This window comes from Chiloscyllium plagiosum, chromosome 10 (assembly GCF_004010195.1).
Source record: "Chiloscyllium plagiosum isolate BGI_BamShark_2017 chromosome 10, ASM401019v2, whole genome shotgun sequence".
Classification (NCBI taxonomy): domain Eukaryota; kingdom Metazoa; phylum Chordata; class Chondrichthyes; order Orectolobiformes; family Hemiscylliidae; genus Chiloscyllium; species Chiloscyllium plagiosum.
This window is the reverse complement of record NC_057719.1, coordinates 89,148,260-89,167,751: the sequence shown is the minus strand read 5'-3', so window position 1 is coordinate 89,167,751 and position 19,492 is coordinate 89,148,260. Positions and strand designations below refer to the sequence as shown.

General features: G+C 42.2%; 1 protein-coding gene and 1 long non-coding RNA gene across 3 annotated transcripts in view; both read left to right on the top strand.

Moving 5' to 3' along the window:
* The window catches only part of LOC122553886, a 19,287-nt gene extending 13,083 nt beyond the window's left edge, over nucleotides 1-6,204 (top strand). The window contains exon 4 of one of the 2 annotated variants that reach the window (XR_006312864.1): nucleotides 3,247-6,204. This is a non-coding gene — a long non-coding RNA (uncharacterized LOC122553886). Of the gene's footprint in view, nucleotides 1-2,086; nucleotides 2,127-3,246 lie in introns of those variants that run through there. The other variant, XR_006312865.1, reaches the window with a different exon arrangement.
* Nucleotides 1-11,603, top strand: part of LOC122554027 (zinc finger protein 271-like) — an 83,292-nt gene extending 71,689 nt beyond the window's left edge. The window contains exon 3 of the mRNA XM_043698514.1: nucleotides 7,300-11,603. Within this exon, the coding sequence (XP_043554449.1) occupies nucleotides 7,300-8,363 (1,064 nt within the window). The 3' untranslated portion in view covers nucleotides 8,364-11,603. The remainder of the gene's footprint in view (nucleotides 1-7,299) is intronic.
* The last annotated feature ends 7,889 nt before the right edge of the window (nucleotides 11,604-19,492 follow it).

The following is a 19,492-nucleotide window of genomic DNA, read 5'->3' as shown; positions in this document are numbered from 1 at the left end:
CATAGGTCTTTGAAGGTTGCCACTCAGGTGGATAGAGTTTGTAAGAAGGCCTATGGAGTATTATCGTTCATTAGCAGAGGGATTGAATTCAAGAGTCGTGAAGTGATGTTGCAGCTGTACAGGACTTTGGTTAGGCCACAGTTGGAGTACTGTGTGCAGTTCTGGTCGCCTCACTTTAGGAAAGATGTGGAAGCTTTGGAGAGGGTGCAGAGTGCAGAGAAGATTTACCAGGATGTTGCCTGGAATAGAGAATAGGTCGTACAAGGATTGGTTGAGAGTGCTAGGCCTTTTCTCATTGGAACGGCGAAGGATGAGGGGTGACTTGATAGAGGTTTATAAGATGATCAGAGGAATAGATAGAGTAGACAGTCAGAAACTTTTTCCCCAAGTACAACAGAATGTTACAAGGGGACATAAATTTAAGGTGAAGGGTGGAAGTTTTAGGGGGGATGTCAGGGGTAGGTTCTTTACCCAGAGAGTGGTGGGGGCATGGAATGCGCTGCCTGTGGGAGTGGTAGAGTCAGAATCATTGGCGACCTTTAAGCGGCAATTGGATAGGTACATGGATAGGTGCTTAAGCTAGGACAAATGTTCGGCACAACATCGTGGGCCAAAGGGCCTGTTCTATGCTATATTGTTCGATGTTCTATGTTCAACTCCAGCTCAGTTGTAAATGTTAGTATTCTGTATAAAATTCAAATCAATCAGTGTTGTGTAAACCTGTGCACTGAATATTTCTAAAGCTCTGACATATTAGGTTCTTTTGAGCGGCACTCCCTTCATCTGTATTTTGCATCCTCATCTCCAACAAATGTGAGGAGCCCATGGTGATTCTATGGCTGAGGCGATCCAACAAGCTGTCTCCCTTTTACTAGCCACCAGATTAAACTGTCACTAAACTTTTGCCACATCAGAGATGTGACTTTATACTTTTCTCCATACAGCCTCCATAGTCACCAGCAAGTTAATACTGGAGAGAGAGTGTAATACTTCACCTTTGGCATGTTTATTGTAAAATTCACACTCACTCAGTGTGGTTCCACTCCTTCCATCAACTCTCACTGGGAGGAGGTTCAGGTGATTGTTGAACCTGCAGGAGCATCAGTGAGCTCACACCTGGGAGAGGTCATTCTGTGTGTGGGATTCATCAGGATTTGGAGATGCCAATGTTGGACTGGGGTGTACAAAGTTTAAAAATCACACAGCACCAGGTTGTAGTCCAACAGGTTTAATTGGAAGCACTAGCTTTTGGAGAGACGCTCCTTCATCAGGTGATTATCACTTGGTGTTGTGTGATTTTTAACTTCATTCATCAGATGTGGTTGCACACTGCTGAATTTACACTTAATGACCCCAGCACACTCACACTGAGGAGAACCCATTCACTTGCTCTCAATGAGGAAGGAAATTCAAGTCACTCATTCCTATCTCAGCAGACAGCAACATGTTCATCCTGACAAAAACCTGTTTCAAAGGCCTTTCAAAGGGACAACAAGGTGGCTCAGTGGTTAGCACTGCTGCCTCACAGTGCCAGGGACGCAGCCTCGGGTGACTGTCTGTGTGGAGTTTGCACCTTCTCGCCTTATCTGCGTGAGTTTCCTCCAGGTGCTCCAGTTTCCTCCCACAATCTAAAAGTGTGTAGGTTAGGTGAATTGGCCATGCTAAATTGCCCCATAGTGTTCAGGGATGTGTAGGTTAGGTGCATTAGTCAGGGGTAAATGTAGAGTAGGTCTGGGTGGGTTATTCTTTGGAGCGTCAGTGTGGACTTGTTGGGCGATTCTATGAAAATGTGAGCGGAGATTTTAAAAACAAAATGGATCTGCTGAAACACAAACCCGATCACACTGGTGACAAACTCAAAACTGTTCTCTGTGGATTCACTTGGTCATCTTACCTACAACGCAGCACCATATTTATTCTGGCAGTTGCTGGTTGTTTCTGCTGGTATTAATAATTGCTGTAACTGGGCTGGAGTTTAGTATTCTGGATAAATATCAAATTAATCAGCTTTGGATGAAGGACACCATTGTTGTTTTCTGTCTTTTCCACCTGAATGTTGATGATTCTTTCTTAAAATTATTCACAGGATGTGAGCATAATTGGTCAGGCCAGCGTTCATTGCTCATCCCTATTTGCCCACAGGCCAGTGGAGAGTCAACCACGTTGCCTGTCTGAAGTCACATGTAGGCCAGACTAGGTAAGGATGGCAGTTTCTTTTAGAAAATCAATGGGCTTTTCCTAGTAATCGACAGTGGTTTCGTGGTCATCATTAGACTTTTAGTTCCAGATTTTTATTGAATTCAAATTCCATTGTCTGTCGTGGTGAGATTGGAGCCTGTTTCTCCAGAAAATCACATATGAGGAACGTTTGAGGGCTTTGGGACTAAACATGATGGAGTTTAGGAGGATGTGGGCGGGGGGGGGGGGGGGAAATCTAATTAAAACTGAGGGATTACTTGAACAGCCAGGACAAGGTGGACATTGGGAAGATGTTTCCAGTGGTAGGTGAGATGAGGACCTGAGGGCACATCCTTAGAGTAAAGGGAAGAAGCTTTAGAATGGAGATAAGGAGAAACTTCTTGATCAGAGCGTGGTGAATCTGTGGAATTCATTGCCACAGAATGTGGAGGCCAGGTTATTGAGTATATTTAAAGCAGATAGATAAGTTTAGATTAGATTACCTACAGTGTGGAAGCAGGCCCTTCGGCCCAACAAGTCCACACCGACCCGCCGAAGCGCAACCCACCCATACCCCTACACTTACCCCTTCACCTAACACTACAGGCAATTTAGTATGGCGAATTCACCTGACCTGCACATCTTTGGACTGTGGGAGGAAGCCGGAGCACCCAGAGGAAACCCACGCAGACACGGGGAGAATGTGCAAACTCCACACAGTCAGTCGCCTGAGGTGGGAATTGAACCCGGGTCTCTGGCGCTGTGAGGCAGCAGTGCTAACCACTGTGCCACCCAGTTCTTGATCGCAATGGGGAGAAAGTGGGAAAATGGAGTTGGAAACCTATCAGCCATGACTGAATGGCAGAGCAGACCTGATGGCCTAAATGGCCCAGTGTAGTGTTAATACCACTAGGCCATCGCCTCCCCTAAATATGATCACTGCCTGACTGGAGCTCAGCAAGGACAATCTGGAGGCAGGACATCAAATAGAATGTCAGTTTGGACACAGTCTTTCAGGGGAATGTTGAGAAGGGTAACAGGATCTTTCCCATCTCTCTTCACCAACAGTAAAGTTCCTCTTTAGGTTCATCCTGAGGTGGGGAAGGAATGTATCCCAACCGCTCTCCTCCATGGTTCACAGCTCCTCGACCTGGAACGCAGGCTGCTTTACAACTGAGTTTAGAGTCATCGAGAACAACAGGAAATGCTGCAAATGAGCTGTCAGATCAGATCGGGGTCAAACAGGAATCTGTTCCTGACTGAAAGTGAAATGGGAGGTATAAGTTTCTGATCTGACATTGATACTACTCATCATTCTGTGAAGGTGTAATATGTCTTTCTGACAGTCCTGAGCCTTACTGTTTTAACGCAGGTGTTAATTCTTCTAAATTTAAACCAATTGTTTAAACTCTGTAATAAAATAGCAGATGGAGGATTATACAGGAACTTAGTCACTAGTGGTAAATCTATATAACAGATATTTGATCTCCAGACAAAGAAGAACATTTGTCATGTTTCCCAGAATCCCTTGTTTATATGATGTGTGTGTGTGTCTGTCTATTAAATGCCAGAATAAGTAAAGATCCACAACCTGAACTATCCACAAGGGAAGTGATCTTAACAGTGAAGCTGAGATCAGTCCTGATGTAAACTCCACTGAAGGTTTCAGGCTCAGGGAGTGGATTGTGAGGAAGCTGGCTTTAGTATCCTGACTCATTTCTGGTGAGGAGCCAGAGGAATCCTTACTTAAGAACCGTGTGTGGGGTTTTATCTGTCAGTGCCATTCCACAGCTGAAAAGGGGAAACGTTTCTTCCTGTTCACCCTCTTTGTGCCCTTCATAATTTTATCCATCACAATCATCTAATTCCTCAATTTCCTGTATTCCAAGGAAAAAGTGAGGGCTGCAGATGCTGGAGATCATGACTTCGGGTGACCGAATCGACACGGACATTTACTATAAACCGACCGACTCCCACAGCTACCTAGACCACACCTCCTCCCACCCTGCCCCCTGTAAAAACGCCATCCCATATTCCCAATTATTCCAAGGAAATCAACAACAACCTGTCCAAATTCTCTTCATAATTAAACCTCTCCAGCCCAGGCAACATGCTGAGAAATGTCCTCTGCAGTCTCTCTAGTGCAATCATATCCCTTCTCTAATGTGCACTACAGGACTGCACACAAACTCTCATTGCAGCCTGAACAATTTTTCCTACAATTCCAGCATAATCTCCCTGTTTTAAAATCTATGCCTCAGCTAATAAAGGCAAGTATCCAGTATGCCTTTTGAACCACTTTGATTTACTTGCTACCCAGTGGATATGTACAGCAAGGTGCTTGGTAATTCACACAGTCTTACTGCTCATCCTTGCTTTGCTGCTTCTGCCTGAGAGCATCACGTCATATTTATCAGAATTTTTGAATACTAATTGTCACTGATCAGCCCATCTGACCAGCCGATTTATACCCCTAAATAATTTAAGGCTACGCTCCTCATTATTTTCCACTCCCCAATTTCTTCATCATGTATCAACCCTGTTATATTCAATTTTAAATTGTTCCTTTATGCCTTCCATAGCAAGAGCTTCAATACTGATCCCTGCAGAACTTTAATGTGCACAGGCATTAAGTCACAAATACACCCCTCGATCGTCACCCTCCACATCCTGCCATGCTGGCATTCTGGATTTAATCTACCAAATTTCCTTGCATCCCATGGACTCTTTCCTTCACTATCAGTGTCTCATGCAGGATCTAATGAAAAGCTTTGCTGAGGTTCAAGTAGACTACATCAAATGCATTTCTGTTGTCTACATACCAAATTATCTCTTCGAAAAATTGAATCAATTTGATTAGACATGACTCCCCTTTGACAAAACCGTGCTGTCTGTTCATGATAAATCCCTGCTCTTCCAAGTACACCTCTTTACCCCCAAAATACATGAATCTTAGAATCATAAAGTCAGACCCTTCAGTCCACCTCGACCAGGTATCCCAAACTGAACTAGTCTCATGTTATGGACCAGACCAAATGCCCTAAAAATATCTGAAGAAGATAGTTTAGTCGCTAGCTTTTTTTCATTTAATGGATAAGTGTAAGGCGTTGTGTTCTGGAAGCAATTCAATCGATCAAACTACCAGGCTTGAAACAAAACACACTTTATTCATATGCTGTAATTAAAATAAAAGAATTGGCTTAACTGTAACTCTGTCAAAATGCTTAACATCATAATATATTATGTTTACTACTACTAATCAACTGTTCCAGTATAGCAACGACCCAAAAATACACCCTTGGCAAAGGTAAATTCAGTAAAATACATGATCTCGCATGCAATTCTAGCAGTTGGAAGATAACCCAAGCTTTTTGCTGTAACAGAGGGAGGAATAAGAGCTTCCGCATCCAACTTCAAGACCGCAGCAACTGCTACTGAAAGTTAAAACTAAAACAAAATCCTGCTTTGTGGGAACTTGATCCTAACCATTCAAGCAGCTTTTATTGTTTCAAATTAAAACAAAAAAGGCCTCACAAGCTGTTTATTAGCTTTGGAGCAGACCGCTATTCACCTCTGTTGCAACCTTTCTTAAAAAAAGACAATACCCTTCTTAAAGCCACAATATTGTCACACCCATTTGCCTGCCTTTGGCCCATATCCCTCTAAACTCTTCCTATGCATTCCCCCATTTAAGTGCCTTTTAAATGTTAAAATTGTACCAGCCTCTACCACTTCTTTGACAGCTCATTTCCATACACACACCACTCTGTGTATGAAAACTTTGTCTCTTAAATCTCTTTTCAATCTTTCCTCTCACACCTTTAATCTACGTCCTCCATTTTGGAAGTCTCCTAACCTGGGAAAAAGATCTTAGCTATTCACCCTATCCATGCCTCTCATGATTTTATAAACTTTTATATGGTCATCCCTCAATCAAATAGTTCTCCTTCTCCATTTAGAGTCATAGAGATGTAAGCATGGAAACAGACCCTTTGGTCCAACCCATCCAAGCCGATCAGATAGCCCAACCCAATCTAATCTCACCTGCCAGCACCCGGCCCATATCCCTTCAAACCCTTCCTATTCATATACCCATCCAAATGCTGCTTAAATATTATAATTGTACCAGCCTGCACCACTTCCTCTGTCAGCTCCTTCCATACCCGTACCACCCTCTGTGTGAAACAGTTGCCCCTTAGGTCTCTTTTATAACAACATCTTTCCGATAGGAAGGAGACCAGAATTGCACACGATATTCCAACAGTGGCTTAACCAATGTCCTGTACAGCTGCAACATGATGTCCCAACTCCTGTACTCAATACACTGACCAATAAAGGAAAGCATAGCAAACGCCGCCTTCACTATCCTATCTACCTGCGACTCCACTTTCAAGGGATTTCAGGGGCCGATCTGTAAATCCTCTCCTTACACCTTGGAAATGTGAGTTTACAAGATGGTTATGTGGGAGCACAACTTAAAAGTTCAGAACACTTTTCCTCTGGTCCCCAAAATTTGTAAATCTATAATCCAAACTCCCCCTCATGCCTCAGTTGAAATGTACCAAAACACCAGTTTCAGCAAGTGTTTTAGATCTCTGTGGGGGTGGGCTGATTGGGCTACAAACCAATAGGATGAGGGGGGATAGGACTGACTGATGCAGCGTGTGCAATTGATGCTTCAGCTAAAGGGTGAGGATGAGGGCAGGGCCTGGTTAGACATATGCAAGTGCTGTGACTTCATGACAGACATTGGATGAAGGAGGAATAGAAGGTAAAATTGGTGAACAGCGGAGGTCGAGAGAAAATTAGAGGTGATGTAGGGGAGAGTAGGTTCCCTTCCTTGAAAGACGTCACCAAACCAGTTCGATTGTTAATAACAATTCAGCAAATTTCATGGTTATGTTTCCTAAGTGTCAGCCCTGTAAAATTACCAGATTCATTCAGCCCAATTTCAACAACTGTTTTGTTTGTGTTTTTTTTTGTGAGCTTTCTCACTTTTGTTTTCTGTCTTACATCAATGTTACAGGATATCGATTGGACAGTGACTGTTTAGTGTCTGGAAATTGAAATCACAGATTCTGATGGATCGAATTGAATTTATTGCAACTTGAATATAATCAGATTTGAACATGGAAGTAAAAAGCATTAACAGCACTAAGAAACTGAACACATGTTCTATGTGTGGACAAAGCTTCAGTCAATCATCTTTACTGTGGAGTCACAAGTGTGGTCACACTGCGAAGATACTGTGGAACTGTGAGGAATGTGGGAAAGGATTCAATTACCCATCCCAACTGGAAAAGCATCAGCGCAGTCACAATGGGGAGAAGCCATGGAAATGTACAGATTGTGGCAAGGGCTTCAATTACCCGTCTGAGTTGGAAATTCATCGGCGCACCCACACTGGAGAGAAGCTGTTCACCTGCTCTCAATGTGGGAAGGCATTAGCTCATTTACAGAGTCTGCTGGTACACCAACGAGTTCACACTGGGGAGAGACCATTCAACTGCTCTGGGTGTGGTAAGGGATTCACTACGTCATCCAGCTTGCTAATACACCAGCGTGTTCACACTGGAGAGAGACCTTTTAAATGCTCAGACTGTGGGAAGAGCTACCAAAGTTCTGGGGAACTGATGTCCCATCAACGTGTTCACACTGATGAGAGACCATTCAGATGCACTCACTGTGGGACTGGATTCAAGCGATCATCTCAACTCACTGTGCACCACCGAGTTCACACTGGAGAGAGACCGTTCACCTGCTCAGAGTGCGGGAAGGGATTCACTCAAACGTCCGACCTGCTGAAACATCAGCGAGTTCATACTGATATGAGACCTTTTAAATGCTCTGACTGTGAGAAGTGCTTTAAAAGACTGGGAGATCTGAAGTCTCACCGGCGTGTTCACACCGATGAGAGACCATTCTGGTGTTCTTACTGTGAGACTGGGTTCAGGCGATCATTTGATCTCACTGTACACCAGAGAGTTCACACTGGCGAGAGACCATTCACCTGTTCTGAGTGTGGGAAAGGATTCACTCAGTCATCCAACCTCACTGCACATCAGCGAGTTCATACTGGAGAGAGACCGTTCATCTGCTTGGAGTGTGGGAAGGGGTTCACTCAGTCCTCCAATCTTACAGTACATCAGCGTAGTCACAGCGGGGAGAGACCATTCCCCTCCTAGAAGTCAGTGTAAAAGTATTGATTAAATTTATCATAATTGCTTGAGAGACCATTGAGTTCACAAGTAATGACACTGAATGTTGGTGTTAATCACATCCAGGACTGAACCATGTTCATTAGAGTTTATTTCTGCTGGATGTTAAATTACTTGAGCCGAGTTGTTGGGGTGACTATTTCAGATAAAACTCAAATAAATCAGCTTTGTTTTAAACACATTGCATTCAGCATTTTTAATATTTCTAACACAGTTTAGTTTATTTTGAAAGGCTCACTCTGTCACCCTTGACTCCTTCATCCTCACCTCCAACAATAAGTGTGTGCAGTTCATGGAGCTTCTTTGCCGCTAAGATTGAGACAGTCTGATCAGCTGCTTTACTCTCTGCCACTAGCCCACTGAGCCAGACTGTCTTAAGATCCCCTTTGCCAGAGCCCTGAATCCATATTTTTCTTCCATTACTCCCCCATCTCTTCTCATGACCATTTCAGGTTCATTTTGGAGATGAGCCACATCTCCTGATCCATCAACTCAATTTGCACTAAACTCTTGACAACCTAATTATCCCATCTTTGATGTTATCATTATCTCTCCTCTCTTTTGGGTTGTCCAACTTTTTTTTTCAAATCTGTCATCATTATCTTTCCGCTGTCTGAGCAAAACACTGTCCAATCTCCAAACTCCCTTTCCTTGCTAGGTGTCTTGGAATACTTCATCATCTCTCCTTTATCAGAGGTTAATGTTTATAACACTGAAATCAGGTTTCTGCCACTAGCATAGTATTGAAAAACCTTGCTAAAGCCACAAATAGCATTATACATATCTGACTTTTAAAAAAACTATCCCTTCTCAGCATTCTTGACCAGTCTGCAGCCTTTGTCAATGTTGACCACACCATGTGGTTCCAAAGCTTCTTCACTGTTGCCCAGCTGCTTCATGTAGTCTCAATACTCTCTATCTCTTGTAGACAGGTTATCACTGGCTATAGTTTCCTTTCCAATTCCAACAGGTTCCACTTATGTCTGCAAAAAATCCAACTTTGGCCACCTCTTATGGACATGTTCCTATCGCAACATTACCTGGAAATACTGTCACTTTTCACATGTACACTGACAGCTCCAGGGTGCATAGTTCTTTGAAAGTAGAGTCGCAGCTAGACAGTGTGGCGAAAAAGTCATGCTTCCTGGCATTGGTCGTAATATTGAGTGTAGAAATTGCGATGTCAGAGGAAGTGGTGGAGGTAGGTACAATTACAACATTTGAAAGGCATCTGAGTGGGTATATGAATAGGAAGGTATATGGGCCAAATGCTGACAAATAGGATTGACGCAGACGAGTTGGAACAAAGAGTCTGTTAGATTGCTGTATGACTTTGATGATGTGTCTCGTAGAAGATGTCCATCACCAACACTCCATTTTACTGGTTACCCCATGTAAGGTTATTCATTGCCCAGGAATGTACATCAAGGGTCAACACAGACTGTTCTATTTTTTTGAACTGAAATCAACTTTTAAAAAAAACATTTCGGGCTGAAAAATTGTATTTAACCAAAACAACAGCTTTATTTATGATACAAAACAGATTTTTGGAAATAGGAGCCAATGTATCATTAATATCATTAATTGATCGGAATTAATAAGTAGTGACTGAAAAAAAGTTACTTCAGTTTAAAACAATGTTTATATAGTGAGAATTCAGTTTGCGTTAACTTGGAAATCAAAGGTGAAGAAACATAAAATCACAGAGATCCTTGATTGCCGACTGTAGTCCAACAACTCCAACTCTACCAAATGGTGCAGCTTATGGCAACAAATCAGCGGGTTGCACTTGCTGTGGAAAACATAGACTAGCAAAAGACATTTGATAAAATGCTACAGAACTATCATGTGAGGAACATTGGAGCTCAGTATAAAAGTGAGAGGAACGGCATGGAGATTGAATTGCTTGGCTGACAACAAACAGGGTAGCTTTTAACAGTTGGTCTTGGACTGAAGGATGGTTTCTAGTGAAGTTCTGCATGGATTAATTTGAGGGTCTCTCCTCTTCCTGATATATATTTTAATGACATAGTCCTCAGTGTACAGAGCACAACTTCAAAAGTTGTAAAGAACGCAACTAGACATTTTGTGACTTGAGAGTGTGGAACTGTGAGAACAAGAGAATTGTGAATGCGGTGTGCTGCCATCTGAATGAAGATGGGGGCCATTAAATTGGCCTTGGTCACAGGAGTGCTTATAGCCTGTGCTGGCGGGTGTTTCTAAAGTTTCCCCAGCCACATACTCCCTCCGTTCCTTTTCTGTTGTCATGAAGGTGTTTACTGCGAATCGTCCACTGCTGAAAACCTTTGATAATTTCTTATGCAAATTTCACTGTCACTTCCTCAGCATCCTTGGATTGACCTTATTCAACCCAAATGCCTGAACAACCTTCAGGGCAATGTCTCATATCTCCTCCTCATCAATTATGAACCTTCTCAGAACCTGAAAAAAATCAATTAAATTCAATCACTGTGGTTTCTGGTGAACTCAGCAGGTGGAATAACTGTGGGAATCCCTCCACACACTGTAACCAGGTGAACAATTTCTCCTCAGTGTGAACTCACTGGTGTGCAGTAAATTGAAATGATCATTAGAACCCAGTCCTAAACATTGATGGACGATCAGGTCCCAGAAACATTGATAGCACTTCCAACACTCCAGGCATTTAAAAGGTGTCTCATCAGATTGAATTTGCTGGTACCTGTGAAGGGCTGAAGAGACAGTGAAACCTCTCCCCCATCTGAAATAGTTAAACGGTCATTCCCCAATGTGAATTTACTGGTGTGTCAGCAAGTTAATTGACTAAGTGACTCGGCAGTTGAATGGTCCCTCTGCCGTATGAATGCACTGGTGTCTCGTTAGGTGGGATGACTGAGTGAATCCCTCCCCACATTCAGAACAAGTGAATGGTTTCTCCTGTGTGTAAATTCACTGGTGGGTCAGAAAGCTGAATGAATCCCTTCCCACACTCAGAGCAGGTGGATGGCCTCTTGCCCCATGTTCCTAGCTCAGATAGGAATCTGAATAATTTCCCAGAGTCACCATATATCCACCTTTTCTCCCTGTTATAACTGCAGTTGTGGCTCAATAGGACAGATAGTCAGCTGAAAAAATACACGTATGGTTTCTCCCCTCTGGACTGTACTTGTTCCTTCCATGTTCAAAATCTAATGATTTTCTAGTTACAATAAATTGACAACTCCCTCAGATTCTGATGCGATGTCTGGTTTCTGTTTCTGACTGCAAATCTTCCTGCTGTGTAATTTATTTAAAATAGAAAAAAAGCAGAGATAAAGAACTAACAAAAATACCAAAGCAGATTGTGAAACTGAACTGAATGAATGTTGTAGTTTGTGAGCCTTGCACAAGGAGATATGACTGTGAAAACTGCTGGGTAGTCACAAAACCCCAAGTGGTTTCAGGGAATATTTCAGGGAACCACCCAGCTGGATCTAGATAGGTTTTGACCAGCAAGTGAGCAGGAGCAATGAAAAGAGGGAATCAACGGTTAAAAGCTTCTATTTAGATTAGATTACATTAGATTACATTACAGCGTGGAAACAGGCCCTTCGGCCCAACAAGTCCACACCGACCCGCCGAAGTGCAACCCACCCATACCCCCACATTCACCCCTTACCTAACACTACGGGCAATTTAGCATGGCCAGTTCACCTGACCTGCACATCTTTGTGACTGTGGGAGGAAACCGGAGCACCCGGAGGAAACACACGCAGACACGGGGAGAACGTGCAAACTCCACACAGTCAGTCGCCTGAGGCGGGAAATGAACCCGGGTCTCTGGCGCTGTGAGGCAGCAGTGCTAACCACTATGCCATCGTGCCACCCACATTTGTAGTCATGATTTGCCTTATAAGTTTGAAATGGGAACTTGCAGGCTGGCAGACTAGAGGTCAGACCAGAAATCACAAGTGGCTGTGAGAATCACAAATCAAAAGAATGCAGGCGCCTTTGTGTCGAAATGTTATACACATCATTCCATAACTTTGTTTTTGCATATAAATGTTTTGTTTGGACTAAAAGTAGTATTTCAAAACATGTGACGAGCCGTTTAAAAAAACCTTGCCAAGGTTAGTGAATTCCGCCTGTGTCCTGTTTGCTAAGTACAGCACTGTTTCTGACCTTTTGCCATAGTCCCTTAACTTATTGTTCTAACCCAGGAGTTGGCCAATTTTCTCATCAGGCAATCTTAACTGTTGCCCACAATTCCATATTTGCATAATCTTAGAGATATTCCTGTGTACACTTCTTCCCAGTACAAGGATTGGGCTGTTTTTATTTTAATCAATAGCGCATTGCTTTACTTGATCTACTTTTGACTTATGTGAACAGTACCAGATGTAATAACATTTAGGTCAATAGCTTGACTTATATGAACAACACTAGATGTAGTAACATTTAAATCAACTGCTTTGCTTATCTACTTTTGACATATGAGAATTCTACTAGAAGTAGTAACATTAAATCATGTGGGAATGAAAAAATGTATGAATTAGTCAGGCATATGAGGACTATAAAACTTTTATCTTGCTTTTATGCTAGAGATCAGAGATCTGTTAAGGGTCCACCAAGAGATTGCTTGATTGCTCTGGGGCGTCAACTATTGATCTCTTGCCAGCTGATCTGAAGTAAAGGTTGTGTTGAAACTGAAACTGTTGTGTGGTTCGATACCAATGAGAATAGTACCTCGAAGGGATCAAACGAACCACCTGGACCAGGTGGTTAGAAGGGTTTGGCTATTCTGTATTGTTCTTGAGGTAAAGAATCGGGATTGGGACCACTGGTCAGGGAAGTAGTAGCCACTATGTGACGGATTTGGCTTAGAGGGCTGCCTTCCTCAGATATGGCTGGTTGAAATGATGAGATAATAGAAAAAGGAGGCAGGCTTGGTAAACTTCTCACTCAATACTATTGATAACGTCAGTTGAAATTTATTTATAGTAGAGCAAGGAGTCGTAAGGTCCAATGGGACAGTCCCTCTATGTAGTCGGAAAGGGGACTCCCTTTTAGGCTGTGTGTCAGAGAATACCTGATCAGGAAAATGATTTGTAGGGGTTAGAGGCTCTTCAGGTAAATTGAACATTTTGATAAATTCTTTGTGTGAATTGGGCAACTTGATAAATTGTACAAATTAAAGGACACCCACTTTGAATGATTCAACGATTGTGATAGTGTGTATGTGTGAGAGACAGGTGTGAAAAGAATGGGGAACAACATCTCTCATAAGGCTTTCCCTCAGAAGGGAACACCTTTAACACACACGTATGTCCTTTACAGGCCTGATTCCAAAACAAAAACTTTGTCAACAAATGTGTGAAATGGACACAAAGAACTCAGAAGCCAATTTCACCTGATGGCACATTTAATTGTGATCACATAAAACAATTGGCAAAAATTTTGACAAAATTGAAAAGGCAAAGGAAACGGAGAGAGAGAGAGAGAGAGAGAGACATCTGTATGACTCTATGAGCTTACGGCGGCACGGTGGCACAGTGGTTAGCACTGCTGCCTCACAGCGCCTGAGACCCGGGTTCAATTCCCGCCTCAGGCGACTGACTGTGTGGAGTTTGCACGTTCTCCCTGTTTCCTCCGGGTGCTCCGGTTTCCTCCCACAGTCCAAAGAGGTGCAGGTCAGGTGAATTGGCCATGCTAAATTGCCCGTAGTGTTAGGTAAGGGGTAAATGTAGGGGTATGGGTGGGTTGCTTCGGCGGGTCGGTGTGGACTTGTTGGGCCGAAAGGCCTGTTTCCACACTGTAATGTAATGTAATGTAAAACAGATTTTGGTGGTGTGTTCCCTGAACTAAGTGTTAACTCTTTGTGGTCTGTTTGAACTTTTGTTTGTTGGTGGTTACATGTGGTCTTGTACAATATTTGTTTTTTTTTTGTCCCCTGGAACTCGAGATCCAGGAATGTTTTGAATTAAATCTACATTTTGGAAATCAGTGGTGATTTGAAAATGTAGTCTATCCTGTATCAGTGTGGATCATGTAACATACTTTTGAGAAACTATCAGTACTACCGTAAAGTAAAATCTGCCAGGAAATGCTGATTTTAAAAATTCAGTTGTAAAGATTGTTAACTCTTGGAATTGGAATTTATTGCGTTTGGAGTTTCATTTTCTGTCTAGAGTGAATTTCCAAATACTGTTTTAATGAGTAAGCTCATAGAGTCATAGAGTCATTACAGATATACAGCACAGAAACAGACCCTTCGGTTCAACTTGTCCATGCCGACCAGATATCCCAACCCAATCTAGTCCCACCTGCCAGCACCCGGCCCATATCCCTCCAAACCCTTCCTACTCATATGCCCATCTAGATGCCTTTTAAATGTTGTAATTGTACTAGCCTCCACCACATCCTCTGGCAGCTCATTCCATATATGTATCACCTTCTGCCTGAAAACATTGCCCTTTAGGTCTCTTTGATATCTTTCCCCTTTCACCCTAAAACTATGCCTTCTAGTTGTGGTGAAAATTGAAGTGCTAGAAATGTTATTAATGACAGCAAATCTATTATTTAAACACTTTTTTATACTATGTATATGACATTTAAGTCTTGTTTCTGTACCCTCTGTATAGGTCAGGAAACTAGGGACCTGGGCTGTGGCCTCTTGAGAACAGGTGGTGAACCTAATTTGAAAGAAAAATTTTGAGAAAAAGTGGAAATTATTAATAAAGAATGGAAGGATAAAGCTGATAGTAAATGGCCAGTAGGTGATAGGGGGATAGAGGTATGTACAGCAGATGGAACTCCCAAAAGTTGGAGGAAGTGGGAAAGTACCTGCATAAGTTAACCAAAACTCTGCAAAGTTTACATTCACAGATACATTGTGCCTATCGAGATGGTGATGATCTTCCTGAAAGAGACTACCCTACTGTAGAACCTGGAGATTTTGTCCTGATTAAGACTGGGACCAGGGAAAATTGGAGCCAAGGACCATTTCAGGTGCTGCTGACCACCCCGTCGACTGTGAACGTGCAAGGACAACTCCGCTGGATTCTGAGAACTGACTATAAATGAGTCAGTGAAGGAACAGACAATGGTTAAGGAAGAAAAATGAATTGGATACAAGTGACTTTGGCGGCTTTTACTTTGGGGGTGGAAAGATTTCAGACTGACACCTGTTGTTCCTGGGAGGGCGTCTAAGATGATCTGTATATCATAATGCTTTTTCGTATTTGGCTTGTCAAAGTGCCCAAATGACAGAAAAAGAAACTGATTGTTGGGTATGTGCACCCTATTCACAGGGGGTATTCCTTTCTGGCCCGAAGTGACCAAATGGCTAATATGCCAAAACTCTTCTGGTGATCCTGATAAAACTGAAGACATGCGAGAATGGCGGTCAGCAGGGTATGATATGACCCTCTTTAGAGATTGGCTATTACAGATTCCATTTACCCCTTTTCTGGCACCATTTGCTTTAGTCAAGACAGGAACTTTTCCAGTGGCATTTATATAGGGTGTAGTAGATGGTCCTTTATTATCCCATCGATTGAACCTAGCCAAAATTTGGTTACTTTTTGATTGACTGGCCTGCCATCCTTAATAAGACATCAGGCTCACTCTGGAATGACCCGAGCCTCAGACATGTTATATAGGGTATGTTGTGCCTCACATTCAAATTTTAGATAAGATACCTTCACCCCCAAGGTCCCTCGCTGGTCTCCTTTCCTGACTGGGGATGTCTTCCCCTCATGTTGGAATCCATTTGCAGGGCAAAGAATTAAGTAAGTTAAAGACAGTATTGGAAATTGTCGCCAATGATACTGCAAATGCCTTGACCGGTATCAGTGCTGAACTATCCATGGTCAGGACAGTGGCCCTTCAGAATTGTTTGGGCTTGGACTCTATACTAGCTAAGGAGGGCAACACTTGGACTATTGTAGGAAAGGAATGTTGTACCTACATTCCTGACAAATCCACCAATATCACTGATCTCTCCAAGCACCCAGGAGATCCAGAAAATCCAAGATGTTGATTATGATTTACCTGGGTTCGGTAGTAAAACGGGATGGTGGCCATTTGGGGGTCTCTTTGGGAATATTGGGGACATGTTACATTTTGGGATTATAATACTTACTGTAATTGCCTGCATTCTTGCATTCAGATTCTTATGGCCACTGATATCTGATTGCTGTCATTATAAACTTTAGGAATAGTTAGGTTCATTCCATGGGATAATAAAGGACCATCTACTAGACCACTGGATAAATGCCACTGGAGAAGTTCCTGTCTTCACTAAAGCAAATAGGTTGATCATAAAAATGATCAGAAGGAGAGAATGATAAAGTATTGTGGAATCAATGGTAAAAAACTTCTATTTGTAATCATGATTTGCCTTACAAGTTTGAAATGGGAACTTGCGGACTGGCAGACTAGAGCTCAGAACAGAAGTCACAAGTGGCTGTGAGAATCATAAATCAAAAGAGTAATTTCCTTTGCATAACCTTGGAGATGTTCCTGTATACACTTCTTCCCAGTACTAGGACTGGGCTGTTCTTATTTTAATCAATAGGACATTGTTAGCCACTTTGCTTTATCTACTTTTGATTTATGAGAACTCTACTAGAGGTAATATCATTAAATCTTATGGGAATGAGAAATATGTGGTCACACAACTGAGGGCTATAAAATATACTGCTAAAGGTCAGAGGTCTATTAAGGATCCACCAAGAGATAGCTTAATTGCTACTCTGAGTTGTTGACTATCGACCCCTCACCAGCTGATCTGAAATAAAGGGTTTGTTGAAACTGAAACTTCTGTGTGGTCCAGAACTTTTTGAGTCAACAATAGGACCTGAATAGCAGGTGTTTGTGAACATCATCATTTCCAATTCACAGTCCGACCTGGACAAGCAGAAATTTCCTCCATTTAAGTATTGGGGAGTCTGAAATTATTGTCTTTCCTTCCTGCTAGATAATTCACTCCTTCATCATTGAGTCCGTACCTCTCCCTGCTAACTGTTGGAGGCTGAACCAGATTGTTCAGCACTATGGCAAATATTTCATCTCAAGCCAAGCTTCCAACAATATCTGAAAAATGAACTGCAGAAATTCACCAAAGATTCTTAAGACAGAACCTTCCAAGCCCATGATCAGTTCCATCTGGAGCGACAGTGGTAGCAGATTCATGGGAATACATCATTCTGACTTTGAAATATGTTGCAGTTTCTTCATTGTGACTGAGTCAAAATCCTCCTTAAGGGCATTGTGTGTCAATGAATTGCAACAGTTCAAGAAGGCAGCTCAGCACCGCCTTCTCAAGGACAACCAGGGATTAACAATAAATGCTCACCAGCCAGCAATGCCAACATTCTACAAATGAAAATCATATTAAAATATAGGCAGTGTTGGAAACCATATTTAGGCAGTTGGTGGAGGTAACTATGACGCACTAAACAGAGCTAAAATGGAGCCATTATTAGAGACAGAAAATGATAGAGATGTTATCAGATATGAAACAGCAGTGGATGCACCAGGATTTAGACCCACAGCAAAGGAGCCACACCAGCTCTCGTGCATTGGACCACTTACAAAGAACAGCAGTAAAAATTGAAAATTATGGACAAATTGTCAGAAATAGTCACCTCTAAAACAATTTCACCCTTTTCAATCAAAAAAGAACACATCTGCTCGAGCCTGAAGCTGCAAAGATATCAGAAATGCTGGAGTCACAGAAAAATCTTATAGTTGAGAAAATGCCCAGGGAATGGGTGATGTCACCATGCATTTGTTGCTGCGTGATGACATCACACACAGAAACAGATCATTTTGGTCTGTGCAAACCAGAGGTCACCACACCGTGTGAAGGATGGAAGGGAGCCGGAGAGGTGGCAGGGGAGATTTACCAGAATGGTTTGAGGGAGTGAGAGGTTGTTTTTTGGACACAGTGTGCTTGCACAGAGATTTGAAACCATTGTACAAGCAAGAGTGGGCCACTCGACCATGCTCTGTCATTCGGTCAGCTCATGGCTGGTCTGATTTTAATCTCAACTTTACTTTCTTGAATATTTCTGATAATCTTGCACCAGCTTGGCATTCAAGGATCTACCTACCTCTGATTTATTTGAAGATCCTGACTTATTTGAAGAGTCTTTCTCAGGAAGGGAATTCCAAACAGTCACAACCCTCTGAGAAAAGAAAATGTAACCTCATCCGTTTTAAATGTGCACTCCTTATTTTTAAAGTTTCTGTTTGCATTAGTAAGGTAGATAAAGAAAAATTTTCACTTTAGCTGATAGTAAATGTGTTATGGGACATAGATTGAAGATTTTGGGTAAGATCTATTGGGATGATGTGAGGAAGAAATAATTTGCAGCTATTAGTAAAGACTGAAATTCCATGCTAATATATAAAAAAGTCTGTCCTGTCAGCTTCTGTTGTGATGTCTGTTTACTGTTTTCCAATTGAAATTATCTTGGAATATCCTGCCAACATGGGTAGAAATTCAAAACAGACAACATTTTTATTGGTTTGGTTTTGTATGTAAATCTTCCCCTTCTGACTGTCATCAAAGGATCTTCTAAAATCAGACTGGGGGTAAATTCACAACATTCTACCCTGTCCCAGGATGACCATGTATGGTTTCTACTACATATTGCCAATTGTCGTGATTTGCAGTTCCTTGATTCAAGGATGATATCTACTCAGAGTGGTGAGTTTCTGACCTGGGCATTAATGTGACTGAGGACAGTCCAACTCTTTGGAGCAGACAGCTCATAGTATATCTAAGATCTTTATTCCCAGGGTAAAAGAGTCCAAAACTAGAGAGTATAGGTTGAAGGTGAGAGGGGAAAGATTTGAAAGGGACCTGAGGGCATTTTTTCACACAGGATAGTGCATATATGGAGCGAGCGCCAGATCAAGCTGTGGAGGCTGGTACAATTACAACATTTAGAAGAAAGATTTGCTTCCTTTTCTTCACTTCTGTGCCATTGCTCTGCTTCATCGATAAGACATTAGGTGTGAAAAACGGTTTGATGGACAAGTTAAACAATGGGCAGTAAACTCCTCCCAGTCATTCCAAACATTGTCCCTGACAAACATAGTGACTGTGCATGTGCCCTGGTGCTTAC